This window comes from Acanthamoeba castellanii, assembly GCF_000313135.1.
Source record: "Acanthamoeba castellanii str. Neff unplaced genomic scaffold scf7180000084599, whole genome shotgun sequence".
NCBI classification, from domain to species: domain Eukaryota; phylum Discosea; order Longamoebia; family Acanthamoebidae; genus Acanthamoeba; species Acanthamoeba castellanii.
This window is the reverse complement of record NW_004457442.1, coordinates 255,337-270,412: the sequence shown is the minus strand read 5'-3', so window position 1 is coordinate 270,412 and position 15,076 is coordinate 255,337. Positions and strand designations below refer to the sequence as shown.

Genomic DNA, 15,076 nt, shown 5'->3' with positions numbered 1-15,076 from the left:
GGTACAGTCGGAGCCTCACTTTTGCCCGAGGATGAGCACGGTGGGGAACGTGACATGAATGACGTCCTCTTCGCTGCGCAGCTGCAGCGCTTCAAACAGCCTTTTTTTCACGATCACCGACGCACGCACGCACGCACGCAACACGCACACGTCAGGGCTGTGGTGGACAATGAATCGTTGGAGATGTGTGGAGGGTGACGCACTGCGGGCAGAGGTCTTGGACGGGGTCGGACCCCTCGGGGTGCTTCTCGCGGAAGGTTTTGAGCGAGGACCAGGTGCCCAGATAACCGACGAAGTGCTTGAACGGCACCTCCTTCTTGTTCTCGATCACTGCACGGCACCCGCACACGCACGACACGCACGACACGGGAAGCCCACAACCGCATGTGGTGAGTTGTTGTGTCGTCAGGGGAGAGAGAGAACGGCACCTTCCCGGTGAGTGCGGGCGAAGGGCAGCTGAATGTGTTCGTAGAGGGCGTCGACGAGCGCCCTTTTCTTCTCCCAATAGGGTCCCAGCGTCTCCGTGTGATACTGCGTTTGGTTGGTGCCTCATGAGCCCAGCCTTGATTGAAGTGGGCGGGTTGGTGGGTACGTACCCTGGACAGGAGCTTGTCGGCTTCGGGCGTGGGCAGGCGGCAAAGGCCGTAGCCCCAAATGGCCACACATCCCTCTGTCATGGCGTTGGCCGTTAATTTTGATAATGAATGAGAGTTGTGGATGATGATGACGATAACGACACTATGGTTGATGGCGTACTCGGCTTGAGCACGCGGTCGAGCTCGCGGTAGAAGGGCTCCAGCTGGAACCAGTGGGCGGCCTGGGCGGTAGTCAGCAGGTCCACGCTCTCGTCTTCGATGCCCTCCAGCGCCTCGGCCAACCCCACCCTGTACTCCACGTTATCTGTTGTGGCAGCACCCACGAACATCACGGTTGAGCCGATGGTTGGTTGGTTGGTCGGCGAGTGCCGCGGGACGTGACGTGCCGATCTTGGTCGCGGCCTCGACCTGCTTGGGGCTCGGATCGAAGGCTGACAGCACACCACAGCCACAGCCACACAGGTGAGCACAGTGTGTGCGGTGCGTGTGTGTCGTGTCGTGTCGTGCGGCTGACATACCGACGACGCGGTCAAAGTGGGTGGCGAGCACTTTGGTGGCCTGCCCCGTGCCGCAGCCCACGTCGACCGCCAGCCCTGCATGGCAACCGCGTCCACAACAGGCAACGTTGAGCTTACGGGGGCAGCCATGGCTGTGGCCCGCGCCGCAAGGAGAGGGGGAGCTGTACCGGTGCCACGCCCTTCGCCGGCAAAAGACCAGATGCGCTGGTAGAGGCTCGCGGGGTAGTCCGGCCTAAAGTGGGCGTAGGACGCCGCCTGCGTAGTGAACAGGTGCCCGAACCCGCCCCCTCTGCTCGCTCCCGCTTTCATTCTTGTAGTTTATTTAGTTTTTTCCTTTTCCTTTTTCTCTTTTTTCTCTTTAAAAAAATATTCTCTCCAGAGATTAAATCAATCATCGCTCCCGTGCGCCGTGTCTCTTGTTCTTCCCGTGTCCTTCACGGCCCCAGGTACGAGTACCCTCCCTGGCATGTTGTGCACCTGGCATGCCAACCCTCCCTCTCACCAATCGCGCACAATCATCTCAATCTCAATCAGAGAATGGATGAAGCCAGGTTGGTGTTCGTGGACGGGGTCTTCCCGACCGATGTTACCTCGCACCTGGCCCAGCTCCAGCAGGTCAGCGGTGCCAGCACCAGCGATGACGGTGGTGAACGAGCCAAGGTGGTGGCCATCGTGGCGCGGCACCAGCACCTCGAGGCCCTGCCCGCCGACCTGCCCTACCTGCCCTCCCTGGCGGCGCACCTGCGCGAGCTCGACCTGAGCCTCAACCGCCTCACCGAGCTCCCCGCGGCCCTCTCCTGCCTCGAGCGCCTCGAGTACCTCAACCTGGGCCACAACGCCTTTGCCCAGGTGCCCGCGCTCGTGCTGACGTCAGCACAGGCCACCACCGGCGGCGGCGGCGGGCTGCGCCACCTGTTCCTGGGCGGCAACCGGCTGACGTCGCTGCCGGCCGAGCTCGCGCGGCTCACGCGCCTCGAGAACCTGTCCCTGGGCCACAACCAGTTCGACTCCGTACCGCCCGTGGTCTACGCGCTCACCTCGCTCCTCTCGCTCTCCCTCAACCACAACGCCATTGCTGCGGTTGACGACGGCAATGACGACGGCCGCTCGTTCGCGCGGCTGTCGCGGCTTCGTACGCTCGATCTGTCGCATAACGCGCTGACCGAGCTCGCGCTGGACGTGCCGCGGTCGCTGACCTCGCTCGACGTGTCGGCCAACACCGGGCTCACGACCCTCGCACTCATGCCGCAGCTTCTGTCGGCGAAGGAGCGCAAGCCGGCGAAGCTCAAGCGGCTCGATGTGAGCAGGTGCGGGCTGGGCGGTTTGTCGCCGACGCTGGCGGGGTTCGGCCGGCTGGCGTGGGTTGACTACGCCGACAACCCGTGGGACGACGCCCACGCCTACCTGCGCACCCGTCCGCTGCCCGCGGCCGTGCTCGCCTGGCTGCGCATCCGCGGCCCTGCTGTACCTACGGAGCACGCCGGCGCACCGCTGGCCATTCCGCCCGACGCCGTCACACTGGGCTCTCAGATCGACGTACCTACCCAGCCCACACTGTAAATGCGCCCGATCCACTGATCGCGTGTCGTGTCGTGCGTGCGGTGTGTGTGTGGGGCAGGCCCTTGAGAACCGGTACTCGTTGCTGGGTGGGCGGATGAGTAGTAGCGGCGAAGAGTGCACGGTCAAGGTCTACGCGGACGACACCCCGGCCGAGACCATCGCCCACGAGTTTTCCGTGCTCCAGTACCACACCACTACTGACTGTCTCCCCTTTCTCCCCCAATCTTTGTTTAACGGCCTCTTCTCTTCTGCGCGAACAGAACCCTCTACGCCGGTCGGGACGACTCGCCGCTGGTGGGCATCAGCTTCCGGCCCGGCCAGCTGCCCTGGCTCGTCTTCCGCAAATGTCTGGTGCGTGTGCGCGTGCGGTGGTGCGTGCGCGTGTGCGTGTGCATGTCGCGGCTGACTCGCAGGTGTGCCATGTCATTGAGCAGCGGTCGCTCGAAACGCATGTCAAGGGCCAGCAGCTCAGCGTCGAGGAGCGGGCGCAGATGGCCTACCACGCGGCCGAGGCCGTCGACGCTCTTCTGGCCGGCATCGACGCCAACTTCCCCGAAGACGAAGACGAGCGCCTGACCAACGAGCGCGCCTCGCTGCTGGCGCTCCTCTACCGCGACATCCAACAGAGCCACCACTGGCTGGTGCCTTTCCTCAACGTTGGCTATGCTTGTGCGGTCGTGTGGCGTGTGCGGTTGCGCATGTACGGTCGTGCGTGTGTCATCCAGTTAACTTTCTCGTGACAGGTGATGGACGACGGCCGACCAATGCTGTGCGGCAGCTCGCTCCCCGACAGTAGTAGTGCAGGTGGTGGTCCGGTGGTCCTCTGCCCGGAGCTGCGGCGAGACGAGCGACGGCGCCAGCGTCGCCGGGCCCAGGTCCAGGACCCGCTCGACCTCCTCGCGGCCGCCGCTGGTGACGATCGCGCCAGCCCGAGGTGGTCGCTCGCCCCGCTGCCCTCGTCGTCGTTGGCTTCGTCGCCGCAGCTCGTCTACGCCGTCGGCCTCCTCCTCCACACGGTCTTCGCCGCGGGTCACGCAAGGAATGACAGGAATGCGGGCGATGTGATGGCGCGTCGGCCCCGGCGGCTGGCGGTCGAGCTGCCGCTGGCGGTGCGGCAGCTGCTCGAGTGGACCTGGGAGTGGGAGAAGGAGGCGCCGACGACGACCCGCAAGCGGCGCCAGCCGCACATGCAGCCGCGGGTGCAGGTCGGGCACGGCGAGCGGCGGCCGGTCCTGCAGGACGTGATGTGGTTGTGCTTTTGGCTGGGCCACGAGCGAACGCGGGTCGACGCCACCCACGGACTCGGCCTCCGCGACTTTGGGCCGCAGCTCGTCTACGACATGGAGCGAGCCGACCGCGGCGATAACGAAAACGAAAACGAAAAGAACGAAAACGAAGACAAGAATGAAAGCGAAGAGGGGATGGATGAGGAGACGAGGAACAATTTGCTGGGACTATTCGCGGAGACGCAGCGGCGGGTGAGCGAGAGGGCGATGACCCTGCGCAGCGTGAAGAAGGAGCAGAAGAGAGAGCAGTACTGGCAGGTGAGCCACGCGGATCTCTACTCGGACGATGACGACGACGACTTGGAGGCGTCGGACGACGACAGCGACGACAGCGACGACAATGGCGAAGCCAGCTCGGTGCGACTCTTTCCATCACAACCGCGCCAAGCTTTCGCCACTCACCCGCGTGCGTGTGTGTGCTTCATGTGCGATGCTGCGTGTGCGTGTGCGGTGTAATGCGAAGGGCCAGGGAGGGTTGCTGCAGCTTCAAGCCATGTTGGCGAACATCACCAACTCCTTTCGCGACATGACGAACGCCTGAAGATTCGGCCAATCGCGCCTCTTGCAGAAATTGCAATGTAACACATATCCTCCAATGGCACGATTGTGTAAGCGGCTGACCATGCGCTACTTTCTACCAATCGCAAGATATGGACATAGCCCGGTGTGATCACCATTCGTGTCGATGACAGCTTCCAATTACCTAATCTGGTTTCAAGTGCTCGAAAAAGACGACTAGCCAGCACGTGGAGAGGTCAAGGGGAAGGTGAGAGCGGCCCGAACAGTACTTAACTCGCACTGACCCACGACGACCGACATGGGACGCTGTGGACGCTGGGCGACGAAGGTGGCGAACTTCTTCACGGACGAGGAGGAAGGGGCAGAGGCCAGCGAGGCGGTGGCCAAGGTTGCCAACTCGATCGTGTTGATGTCGTACGGCCGCGAAGAAGACCCGGAACGAGACTTCTTCACCAGCCGCACCCCCAACTGGAAGCTGCGCGTCTTCAACGTCATCGTGGGCCTAATCCAGCTGATCACTGGTACCTTTAGCCACTATTATCAATTTTCGCCACAAATCAAAACAATCTCTAAATAGTATTTTAACATTTATCGAAAATAACAATCAATATTTCTTAACGTAATTCTATGTTGCACTTTATTTTGCCTTTATTGATTAATTTGTGAACAGGTGTGATTATCGCTGGCATAACAAAGAAGGACTCCCGGTTCCCATGGTACACGGACTTCGCGAAGAGCTGGCAGGCCAGCAGCCCCGACTTCTACGTGCCCGACACCAGGGAGGTGGCCGACATGCCGATCGGCTACTACTCGGCCCTCTTCCTGTGGCTCTCCGCCTTCAACCACTTCCTCACCGCCCTGCCCGGCGGGTGGCAGCTCTACAAGTACTGGCTCCAGCGCAACCAGAACCACTTCCGCTGGCTCGAGTACTCGGTCTCGGCCAGCATCATGCACGTCATGGGCGCCCAGCTGTCCGGCGCCACCGAGATCCACCTCCTCTTCGCCATCTTCGTCCTGGGCGCCACCACCATGATCTTCGGCTCCATGCACGAGAGGTGCGTTGCCAGCGCACACACGACACACGACACACGACACACGACACAACACGACATAACACAACACGACACGACACAACATGACAGGGCCAACTGGAAGTACTACGGCTACTCGTCCAAGGAGCGGCCGAGGAACTGGCAGCCGCTGATCTCGGGCTTCGTACCGCACCTGGGCGGCTGGCTCATCATCTTGTGCTACTTCTTCCAGGCCGTCTCGCGAGGCGACCCGCCCGGTTTCGTGTGGGCCATCATCTTCATCATCTTCATCCTCGTACGCGTGCACCTCGACGCGCGTGTGCGGGCGAGTCTGGCGTTCGTGACTGACATCTGCATGTGCGTACGTGTGCAGGACAACACGTTTGCGGTGATGTTGTGGCTGCAGTGGTTCGAGTGGGGCATCTTCAAGAAGAACTACGTACTGGGCGAGATCGGGTTCATCATTCTGTCGCTCACCAGCAAGCAGCTCCTCGCCTGGATCAACTACGGCGGTTCGCAGCGAGCATGATGCGTGTACCACGTCACACAAAAGACACAACGCACGGCACGCACGACACACATGACACACACGACACAACGCAAAAGAGCTTGTACAGTATAAACACTGGTCACTGTGTTACTTGGCGCGGCCGGACAAGAACGCGCAAGTCTTTTTGTGGGTCGGCCAGTCCTCCTTCTGGCACTTCGCACTGCAGGGTTGTTGCCACTATCATGAGCGTGCGCGTGTGCGGTCGTGCGCGTGTGTGCGTGCGGTTGCGCACCTGCAGTACTTGAACACGTGACACAGGCTGCACCGCTTCAGCGTGACCTGCTGCTCCGCGGCCAAGCAGGTTGCGCACCGATAGCCCGGCGCTGGCTCTTCCTCTCCCGATGGCGAGCGGGGCAGCGGCAGGGAAGACGGGAACGAGGGCCGGCCGAGCAGTTCGTTGAAGGGCTGGTCGGCCCTGCCGGCCGGGTGGTGGAACCAGGAGGCACCCTGCGCGTAGGAGTAGCAGATCTGCTCGCCGCGCGCGATCGGTCGGAGCGCCACGATGGCCACGCACGGGGCGCCCTTCCACAGGAACGACACGCTACGCGCGTTCGGTATGGCCGAGTGGTTGATGAACCCTATATCACCATGATGGACCTTTGTGAGCAGCGCGCGCGTGTGTGCGGTGGGGCGTGTGCGGTGGGGCGTGTGCGGCGAGACGTGTGCGGTGAGATACGACCTCCAATATTGCGGTAATCTTTCGCGTCTACGCCGAATCCGGGGATGATGGTGTCGAATGCGTAGTCGGTGTTCTGGATCTCTTCGTGTGGCATCAGGAGACCTACACATTTCATGGGTTAATCATTAATAATTAATTCTTACATAAAAAATAAAATAAAATAAAATGGCTCTTTGTTGTTGGTACCCGAGTAGAGGGCGATGAATTCGTGCTGGTGGTAGGGGCGGCCCGCAAACACGCCGTAGCCATTGATCTCCTCGATCCAGCACAGCACCAGGTTCTGTTCCGCGTCCCACCTCGCCGCATCCTACGCCGCAACCATTCTAATGAGCCGACCACCATATGACACGACACACGACACACGACACTCGACACACGACACGACACACGACAATGACCTTGGCGTAGAGGAGGCGATGCTTCTTGGCCTGCGGTGTGTCCTCACCCAGGATCTGGGTCAGCACGTAGCGCATGTAGTCGCCGTAGCCCAGGTAGAACGGCACATAGGCCCGCAGGCCGCACCGTCGCACCAGTTCGCCCACGTCGAGCCACTCCTCGGCGTCGCGCTGTCGGTCCCACACGCGCACCCGCTCGACCTGCATCCGGGCCAGCTCGGCGTCGTTCTCGTCCGACCCGGCCGTCGCCGACTGCTCGGTGCCGTGGAAGACCCAGCGCAGGTCGCCCGGCGTGGAGTGCCACAGGTACGAGACGGGCGCTGGGTCCGCGCCCACGGCCCGCGCCACCTGCTCGAGCAGCCACAGCCGGCGGCTCCCATTGAAGGCCACGGCCAGCTTCGTGTAGCAGCTGGGCGCGGTGATGCCGGCCAGGTGGAGCGGGGTGAGGCCCATGATGTCGCAATCCTCGAGCGCGGCGCGTAGGGCGGCGCGGAGTCGCGGGTCGTGGTCGACGAGGGCGGTGTAGTTCGAGAGGAGGTGGTCGAGGGCGGCGAAGGGGTAGGCGGGGGGGTGGCGGTACGAGGTGAAGGAGGGGGAGACGACCCAGAGGTGGAGGCAGCTGGAGCCCTCGTCGTCCCGCCACTGCAGCATGCGCACGAGGCCGTCCACATCTAATGGTCCTCCGCCATCTTCTGCGGCATTGTTGACCGGCCCCCACGGTGCGTTGGTTACGTCGAAGCCGGGCTTGTACAGTTGCTGCATCGGGGTAGTGCCCCCCTCCATCATGAGATTAAGAAAAAGCTGAAATGTTATGGTTGCAAATGGCACGCCAAAAATGTTGCGGTGGCGCGGTACGCACCCCGCAGGCATCTCCTTTCGGGCCGGTGCCCCGCGGGCTCTCCGAGAGCAGATGAAGCTTGATAAGGGTGGACGACATGAGGGTCCACCTATCGGGGAGAGTGTCTTCGATTTTGATGTACCCGCACGTGTCTCCCGCAGTGGTTGAGGATTCGGGTGCATCGCTGTGATCAGGTGCGGTCAGTGGTCATAGGAGGTCGGAAGCGCCCACTCCGCTGTGGGGTGCGGGGTGCAACATGCGCCAGTAATATATTGTGCCCACAACTTTTTCATAAACAAACCGGCCAGCCACATAAGAACCAGCAGCCCACCATGTCAGCCTACGTAGGTCTATCGTACCGGCGCGCTTCGGACATCCACCAGCTCTTGAACCCACCCCTGCCCTCTCACCAGGACACCCCCTTGATCATCCCCGACTCGTGGCTCACCTTCACTCCTCGACTCACCCCCACCAGAAGCCCTCAACATCATGATCCTCATCATCACGATCATCATCACCCTCAGCTCTATCCCACACTTGACTCGCACCACCTCTACCTGCAACTTTACCCCTACCACATCGGATTCCAGCTTGCCAGCCTTCCCCCTCTCAATCCACAGCCCTACATCAACATGCCACAGCACCACTACAACGCCCAAGTACCTGGAGAGCCCCGCCGGCAACGACCAGAGAGAAGCGGCTCGACCACCCGCCAAGCCCTCACGACCTCTCCGTCTTCAGCCAGGCCTGTGGCCCAGATCACCACCTTCTCGTCGCCCCAGCGTACGGCCACACTCGAGCAGGCCTTCACGACCGACCCGAGTCCCTCGCTGGCGGCGAAGCGGAGGCTGGCCATGCAGCTGGGCATGACCCTGCGCCAGGTCCAGATGTGGTTTCAGAACCGACGGGCCAAGGCCAAGCGGCGGGGCGAGGTGCTCAACCTGCGCGAGGACCGCAAGGCCGCGCTCCTGTTCCACCACACGTCGGTCCAAGAGGGACACCACCGCAATCTGCGCCTCGTCACCACGCTGGACGTCAGCGAGTGAAGAAGAGAAGTCGGGAGTCGATGACATGTTCATCAACAGATCGGTGGAAGTCGAGATAAGGTCAGAGCACGTGATCAGATGGCACCGGCACATTCTTCCTCTTGTCAGAATAAAATTAAAAGTGCGGTGTACGCTCTGATTGGTGGCAGTCCGTCGGACATCCGTCGGGTCAGAGTCAACCTCGGGGCACTCTACTGTGCCAGGAACCCACCGTCGACCGGTATCGCTGCGCCGGTCACAAAGGTGCTCTCATCCGAGGCGAGGAAGAGCACGCACTTAGCCACATCGTCGGTGGTGCCCATGCGCTTGATGAAGTGCTGCTTGACGGCCTGCTCCACCAGCTCCTCCTTGGTCACGCCCAGCTTCTTGGCGTGGCTGGCCGTCGCCGGAGTGTCAATGCTCCCTGCGCCCACAAACAACAGGGCACGGAAAACGAAAGCCGATTAAAAATTGTACCGATTGGCTGCGGGCGCATGGTCAGTGTCACCGACCGCCGCGGGGCTCGTACCGGGACAAACGCAGTTGACACGAATATTCCAGTCACCACAGTCCAGCGCAAGGCAGCGAGTCAGCTGCAATATGGCGCCCTGTCATACGCAACAACAATGAGTTCGAGTGTGAGCAAAGGCCTCCACCACTAGCGGTGCGAGTTGAGTTACCTTGGTGGTGTTGTAGGGCACGAAGGCTGGTTGCGCAATGAACGAGCTGATTGAACCCACGTTGATGATGGACCCGCTCCTCTTCGCCTTCATCAGCGGCATCACATGCTTGGCCATGAACGCATAGCCCTGAAAAAACGGTAACACCAGATCAGAGCAATATCACCACTAATGCAAGATGAGTCAAGGCGTACCTTGACGTTGACGCCCAACGCACGATCCCAGTCGTCCGAAGAGACCTCTTCGATCGTGCCAAAGACGAACACCGCCGCATTGTTCACCAACACATCAACGCCGCCCCACTTGTCCACCACCACCTTGACGAGACTCTGGACTGTGTGATGCGCAGTGTTAGCGTTGCGCACGCACATCGAGTAGTCCGTGTTCTCCATGCCTACCTTCGGCTTCCTTAGAGACATCAATCTTGTGGAAGAAGGCACGGTCCTGTCCGTGCTTGGCTTCGATTTCCTGCACGGTCTGCTGTCCCTCCTTCTCCAACATGTCGCACACCACAACTACCACAACCACCACCACCTTTGAGAGTCGGTTCTCGTAGTTTCCCACCATGCTTATATGTACAATAGGCGTACCTCGGGCTCCTTCGTCGGCCAGCACCTGAGCAATAGTGCGCCCAATTGCGCCTCCAGCTCCTACAACCCATGGTTGGCGAAGGGGTGAGTGTCCTATCAGTTGGCCACTAGTGGTATGTCGTAAGCCTAAGGGCTCAGAGTATGGTACCAGTGACCACGGCCACCAGGCCTGCCACTCTTCCTCTGGTTGTTGAGCTCTCCATCTTGTTGTGGTGGTACGCTTCGTTTTTCTAATTTCCTTTTTCCTTGCCCTTTTCCTTTCTTCACCAAGTCGACAAATTATAAAAATGATTTTTATTTTGTTTACTCGCCGCCAGCTGCGCGGCGCTGCCAAGGGATGCGCGTGTGCTCCCGGGCGGCGTTGCGGCGCTTCTTCTTGACGAGGTACTTGTCGAGCTGGCCCTTCTGCTTGAGATCGGTGAACTTCTCGAGGAGTTCGAGCGTCTTCTCGTCGCTCTTCTTGGGAAAGAAGGGCTTCTTGCCCTGCAGCACCAGCTCGCGCTCCATCTTCTTCCGCGCCGTCTTCTTTGTCTTCTGCTCCGCATCGCGCTTGGTCACCGCAATTTGGTTGTGCTGTTGCGATTGGCAGTGATCTCGTTAGTTCGTGTGGGTGTGCGGTTGTGTGTGTGTGTGTGTGTGTGTGCGTGCGTGTGGTGTGTGCGTGTGTGTTGCGTGTGTGTCGTTGTGCGTGCGTGCGGTTGTGCATGTGTACGAACCAGCAAACGGACGCCGAGGGCGATTCGCTCCTTCTCTTCCGGGTCCTTCTCCTTGCGCAGCTGCTCGTTGAGCTCGTTGAGCTCCTCCTGCTTGTAGTCCTCCACGAAGGAGTAGCTCTTCTGGAAGAGGTCCTCGTTGAACTTACCCGACAGGGAATCGAAGCGAGGGTCGCGCGACTTGCGCTGGGTGTTCCTCGGGATCGTCCCAAAGTCAATGAAGCGAGGCGGTCGCCGCTTCGAGCTCGCCTCCAGCGGCCTACGAACAACGGCGAGCACCAAGGTGTGTGACTAAACACATCCAAGATGAAAAGAAGAGCTCAACAGGCTGTGAGAGAGAAACCGTACTGGTTCTTGCCTTTCTTCTCTTCTTTGGCGGGCGTGGGGTCGTTGCGTCGGTCTAGCGCCTTTGCGTCGCCCTTCTTTTTCAGAGCCTGAACATAAAAGAATAAGTTTAGAAAGAATAATTATTTATTCAATTTATTCATGAATTATTAAATCAAATAAAGAGAAGGCACTGAGTTGGGTACCTGAAGAACCTCGAACGGCACACTGGCGAGACTTTCCCGCTGGAGAATCACGCCAGAGAATGCGAAATGTAGAAATTTAGCGATTCAAGATGCAGATTTGTTAGCCAAATTGGCGTACCAGCTGAGCCGCTGTCTCTTCGCCATCTTCTTCGTCCTCATCATCGTCTTCTTCTTCACCGTCATCTTGATCCTGTTCTTGATCTTCATCTTCGTCCTCGCTGTGGATTTCTCGAGTTTCCTCCAATTCCTCGCTTTCGGCTTCATTGATGATATCATCTTCATCGATCTTTCCTCGCATTTCCCTTTCCTGTTCCTCTTCCATCCTCCTCTCAAAATCTTCAAATCCCCGCGGTCGGCCGCCTCGCCCTCCGCGACCGCGGCCCCGTCCTCCACCGCCCCTACTTCCGCCACGCCCTCGGCTGCCACCTCCGCCTCCACCGCCGCCACCCCAACCTCCACCTCCTCGGCTGCTACCCCGCCCTCGTCCACCACCACGTCCTCTGTTCATCTTTGTCCGATCACAATGCAAGAAGGAACGAAGAAAAAAGATTTGTGGCTGATAAATCGAAATAAATAAAAAATTATTAATAAAAAGAGCAAGGGCGTCAGATGGAAGTGGAAAACGGAGGGGAGGAAGAGGGGCGTTTGGTCACCATGGCACGTCAGTTTGAAAAGCGGATGAACGAGATCATCAACCTCATCGCCAGCACGGATCGACCACAACGTACGCAGATCATTTTTCAATTTAAACTTCATTTTCTCAATGCTGCTTGCTTGGCAGAGCTGGAGGAGATGATCGCCGAGTTCGTGGAGTTGGGCCGACAGCTGCGTCATGAGTTCGAGCGGGTGCACGAGGAAGAGACCACCGGCGACCGACGCACGGCTCTGACGAGGGAGATTGCCGAGCTGGAGGCCACCGTGGCCGCCAAGGACGCCCTGCTGGAGCGCTATGCGCTCAAGATCGGCCGGTGGGAGGACACCTTTGCGCAGCTGGCCCGCGAGCATGAAGACACCGAGAGGAACCTGTCCCTCTGACCCTTCCCTCCATCCACTTCCTGTACACAGTTACATTTTTAATTCTCTTTTTCCTCTTCACCTTTCACCTTGTAACCAACACGGCCAGCTGTCCAGGACACGTCTCGTCTCCTTCTTCTTCACTCATTCATTGTTTTTGCTTTTTGTTTCTTCACTTCTTCTTCCTCGTCGCACTGCCACCATGAAAGCTAAACAGGCTAAAGCTAGCTCGGTCCTACCGTCTACCTCCCCCGCCCCGCCGCACAAGCCACCTGCGGAGCTCGACTGGGCGCCCGCTGCGGTGAAGCAGTGTACGGACCTCGCGGCCAACGTGCTCCGGACCAACCACCACCCCTTCATCCTCTACCGCTTCGTCGGGCAGGTGAAGAAGGCGAATAGGCTCCCCGCGGGGGTCGACCACGCGCTGTTCACCCGGACCATACTCGCTGCGATGGACAAGGACCCGCGGTTCAAGCGTGGCGTCTACAAAGGCAAGCCCTGCTTCTGGGCCTCTAGCAACGAGTTCGGCCCCACCGGGCCGGCTGACCCCGCGCCGAACAGCAAAGTTAAAATTCGAGTACCCAAACCGCCGAAGCTCGCAAAGCCAGCAAAGTTAGCAAAGGCAGCACAGCCAGCAAAATCAGCGCTGCCAGCGAAGTCAGTACAGCCAGTAAAGCCCGCAGTACTAGCAGCGCCGCCCGTGCGGCTCACGTCAGAGATAGCAATCGAGGATTCGACGGTGGACATCGTCACCTACGCGCAGCTCACGCAAGACGAGGTGCGCACTGCAACTCCCACGACTGAGCCGCCCGTCGTCCTACCCGAGCAGGCGACGGTCGCTACATCATCGCCCATCGCCGCCCAGCCTCCGCTGCGCTTCGAAGAACCTGACCCGCCCTCGCCCCTCGTGAGCGTGGTGGCACCGGAAACCGCCGTGCCGCCGCCGGTGGTCCCTCGGGGCGCCGTGCGAGGCTTCCTGCTCGAGGAGCGCAGCTCCCGCGCCCTCGAAGCTGGAGTCGCTCTGGCCGACCGGGCCGCCGCGTCGGCCTTCGCCGAGGCCGCGCTGCTCGGCGAGCGGACCAACTGCGGCCACGCCTGGGACCCGACCGCCGCCTCCGCCTCCGCCAGCGAGATCTACCTGAACACGCACGAGCCGTTCTGTCTGGCGACGGTGGGCGTCCAAGGCGGCGGCAAGAGCCACACGATGGCGTGCGTGCTCGAGTCGTGTCTGGTGCCCATGCTCGAGGACGACGTCGTGCGGTTGCACGCCCCGATGAGCGCGCTGGTCCTGCACTACGACCAGAACGTGACCTCCGTGTGCGAAGCCACGGGCCTCATCTCGCCCCACCCGGCTCTCCAGCGCCTGCTGGCCCCTCGACAGCTTGGCGCGGCGCCGTGCCTGCCGAGGGACAAGATGGTGGTCCTGGTCTCGCCCTCGTTCTACCGGCAGCGCAGGGCCTTCTACGGCGACTACTGCACGGTCAAGCCGCTGCTCTTCCGGTGGCACACGCTCACGGCCGACCACATCAAGCGCATCATGCGCATCAAGGACGGCGACAACCAGCTCTACGTGGCGGCCATGCTCGACCTCCTCCGCCGGTACCAGCGCGACGCCGTCGTGCCCGCGTTCGCCGACTTCCTGGCCCAGGTCAAGGAGACCTGCAAGCTCAACGGGCAGCGCGGCCCGCTCGAGCAGCGCATGGCCCTTCTCGAGTCGCTGGTGGCCGAGAGCGCCATCAACGCCGACATTCGGGCCGACGGCGCCGATCTATACGCGAGCTGCCAGCCGGGCACGCTGGCCATCGCCGACCTGACCGACCCGCTGCTGGCCGCCGAGGAGGCCAACGGCATCTTTCAGGTGCTGACCGAGCAGTACCGGGCGCTGCCCCTGCGTGGCTGCGGCAAGCTGCTGGCGCTGGACGAGGCCCACAAGTTCATGGACGGCGTGGCGGGCGACGGCCTCAGCGAGGCGATCGTGGCCGTGGCGCGGCTGATGCGGCACGACGGCATGCGGCTGGCCGTGAGCACCCAGAGCCCGCTGGCTCTCGCGCCCGAGCTGCTGGAGCTCGTCACCGTGGCCGTCCTGCACCGCTTCCACTCGCGCGACTGGTTCACCTACCTGGCCAAGAAGCTCCCGCTCTCCGACCACGCCGCGCTCGAGCTGGCGACGCTGCAGCCAGGCCACGCGCTGGCCTTTGCCTCGCGGTCGCACCTGCAGGGCGCCCTCACTGCTGGGCAGCCGGCTGACGACGGCACGGACGGGCTCGGAATCCACGTGTTCCCTCTGCGCGTGCGCGGCCGCATCACCGCAGACCGAGGAGCCAGTCGCAAGAACGCCGGCGCCGCGACTTAGAAAATGCGCAAAGAATGGAAGAGCGAACAGCTGGTGGTCCTTGCTTTGGTGATTGTGTAGTTCTTACAAGACCTGGGTGACGTTGCCGTCCCGCAGTTCTGCGGCTATTTCAACAGACACTCTCCATTCACAAAATGTTGTTTATTGGAGGGAAAAAGACTAAAATCAGGTTTCGGTGGGGAAGGGCGATGACCACAAG

At 60.8% G+C, this 15,076-nt stretch overlaps 9 protein-coding genes across 9 annotated transcripts; 5 read left to right on the top strand and 4 right to left on the bottom strand.

The window, feature by feature from the left end:
• Nucleotides 1-15: 15 nt before the first annotated feature.
• ACA1_058200 (methyltransferase domain containing protein) lies at nt 16-1,423 on the bottom strand (the record flags this gene model as incomplete). Its single annotated transcript, XM_004339129.1, is given in 8 exon segments — nt 16-100; nt 204-330; nt 429-531; nt 597-670; nt 757-900; nt 920-1,027; nt 1,115-1,189; nt 1,282-1,423. The coding sequence occupies 8 exon segments, from the start codon at nt 1,421-1,423 to the stop codon at nt 16-18; spliced, it is 858 nt and encodes a 285-aa protein (XP_004339177.1).
• A 228-nt stretch (nt 1,424-1,651) lies between these two features.
• On the top strand, nt 1,652-4,501 carry ACA1_058190 (leucine rich repeat domain containing protein; the record flags this gene model as incomplete). The annotated part of the gene is made up of 6 exons (XM_004339128.1): nt 1,652-2,650; nt 2,733-2,857; nt 2,935-3,025; nt 3,088-3,315; nt 3,550-4,317; nt 4,424-4,501. The coding sequence occupies 6 exons, from the start codon at nt 1,652-1,654 to the stop codon at nt 4,499-4,501; spliced, it is 2,289 nt and encodes a 762-aa protein (XP_004339176.1).
• Nucleotides 4,502-4,777: 276 nt separating this feature from the next.
• Nucleotides 4,778-6,039, top strand: ACA1_058180 (uncharacterized protein; the record flags this gene model as incomplete). Its single annotated transcript, XM_004339127.1, has 4 exons — nt 4,778-5,000; nt 5,150-5,534; nt 5,622-5,805; nt 5,884-6,039. The coding sequence occupies 4 exons, from the start codon at nt 4,778-4,780 to the stop codon at nt 6,037-6,039; spliced, it is 948 nt and encodes a 315-aa protein (XP_004339175.1).
• Nucleotides 6,040-6,147: 108 nt separating this feature from the next.
• ACA1_058170 (SET domain containing protein) lies at nt 6,148-7,896 on the bottom strand (the record flags this gene model as incomplete). Its single annotated transcript, XM_004339126.1, has 5 exons — nt 6,148-6,220; nt 6,293-6,638; nt 6,737-6,841; nt 6,926-7,046; nt 7,129-7,896. 5 exons carry the CDS (start codon nt 7,894-7,896, stop codon nt 6,148-6,150), a joined length of 1,413 nt encoding a protein of 470 aa, XP_004339174.1.
• Nucleotides 7,897-8,604: 708 nt separating this feature from the next.
• ACA1_058160 (homeobox domain containing protein) lies at nt 8,605-9,018 on the top strand (the record flags this gene model as incomplete). The annotated part of the gene is made up of 2 exons (XM_004339125.1): nt 8,605-8,631; nt 8,731-9,018. The coding sequence occupies 2 exons, from the start codon at nt 8,605-8,607 to the stop codon at nt 9,016-9,018; spliced, it is 315 nt and encodes a 104-aa protein (XP_004339173.1).
• A 191-nt stretch (nt 9,019-9,209) lies between these two features.
• On the bottom strand, nt 9,210-10,244 carry ACA1_058150 (oxidoreductase, putative; the record flags this gene model as incomplete). Its single annotated transcript, XM_004339124.1, has 5 exons — nt 9,210-9,421; nt 9,527-9,605; nt 9,678-9,806; nt 9,872-10,011; nt 10,076-10,244. 5 exons carry the CDS (start codon nt 10,242-10,244, stop codon nt 9,210-9,212), a joined length of 729 nt encoding a protein of 242 aa, XP_004339172.1.
• A 326-nt stretch (nt 10,245-10,570) lies between these two features.
• On the bottom strand, nt 10,571-12,018 carry ACA1_058140 (Sarp-3, putative; the record flags this gene model as incomplete). Its single annotated transcript, XM_004339123.1, has 5 exons — nt 10,571-10,840; nt 10,984-11,239; nt 11,329-11,414; nt 11,511-11,549; nt 11,629-12,018. The coding sequence occupies 5 exons, from the start codon at nt 12,016-12,018 to the stop codon at nt 10,571-10,573; spliced, it is 1,041 nt and encodes a 346-aa protein (XP_004339171.1).
• Nucleotides 12,019-12,119: 101 nt separating this feature from the next.
• Nucleotides 12,120-12,545, top strand: ACA1_058130 (uncharacterized protein; the record flags this gene model as incomplete). Its single annotated transcript, XM_004339122.1, has 2 exons — nt 12,120-12,234; nt 12,292-12,545. The coding sequence occupies 2 exons, from the start codon at nt 12,120-12,122 to the stop codon at nt 12,543-12,545; spliced, it is 369 nt and encodes a 122-aa protein (XP_004339170.1).
• Nucleotides 12,546-12,726: 181 nt separating this feature from the next.
• ACA1_058120 (uncharacterized protein) lies at nt 12,727-14,877 on the top strand (the record flags this gene model as incomplete). Its single annotated transcript, XM_004339121.1, has 1 exon — nt 12,727-14,877. One exon carries the CDS (start codon nt 12,727-12,729, stop codon nt 14,875-14,877), a length of 2,151 nt encoding a protein of 716 aa, XP_004339169.1.
• Nucleotides 14,878-15,076: the final 199 nt, after the last annotated feature.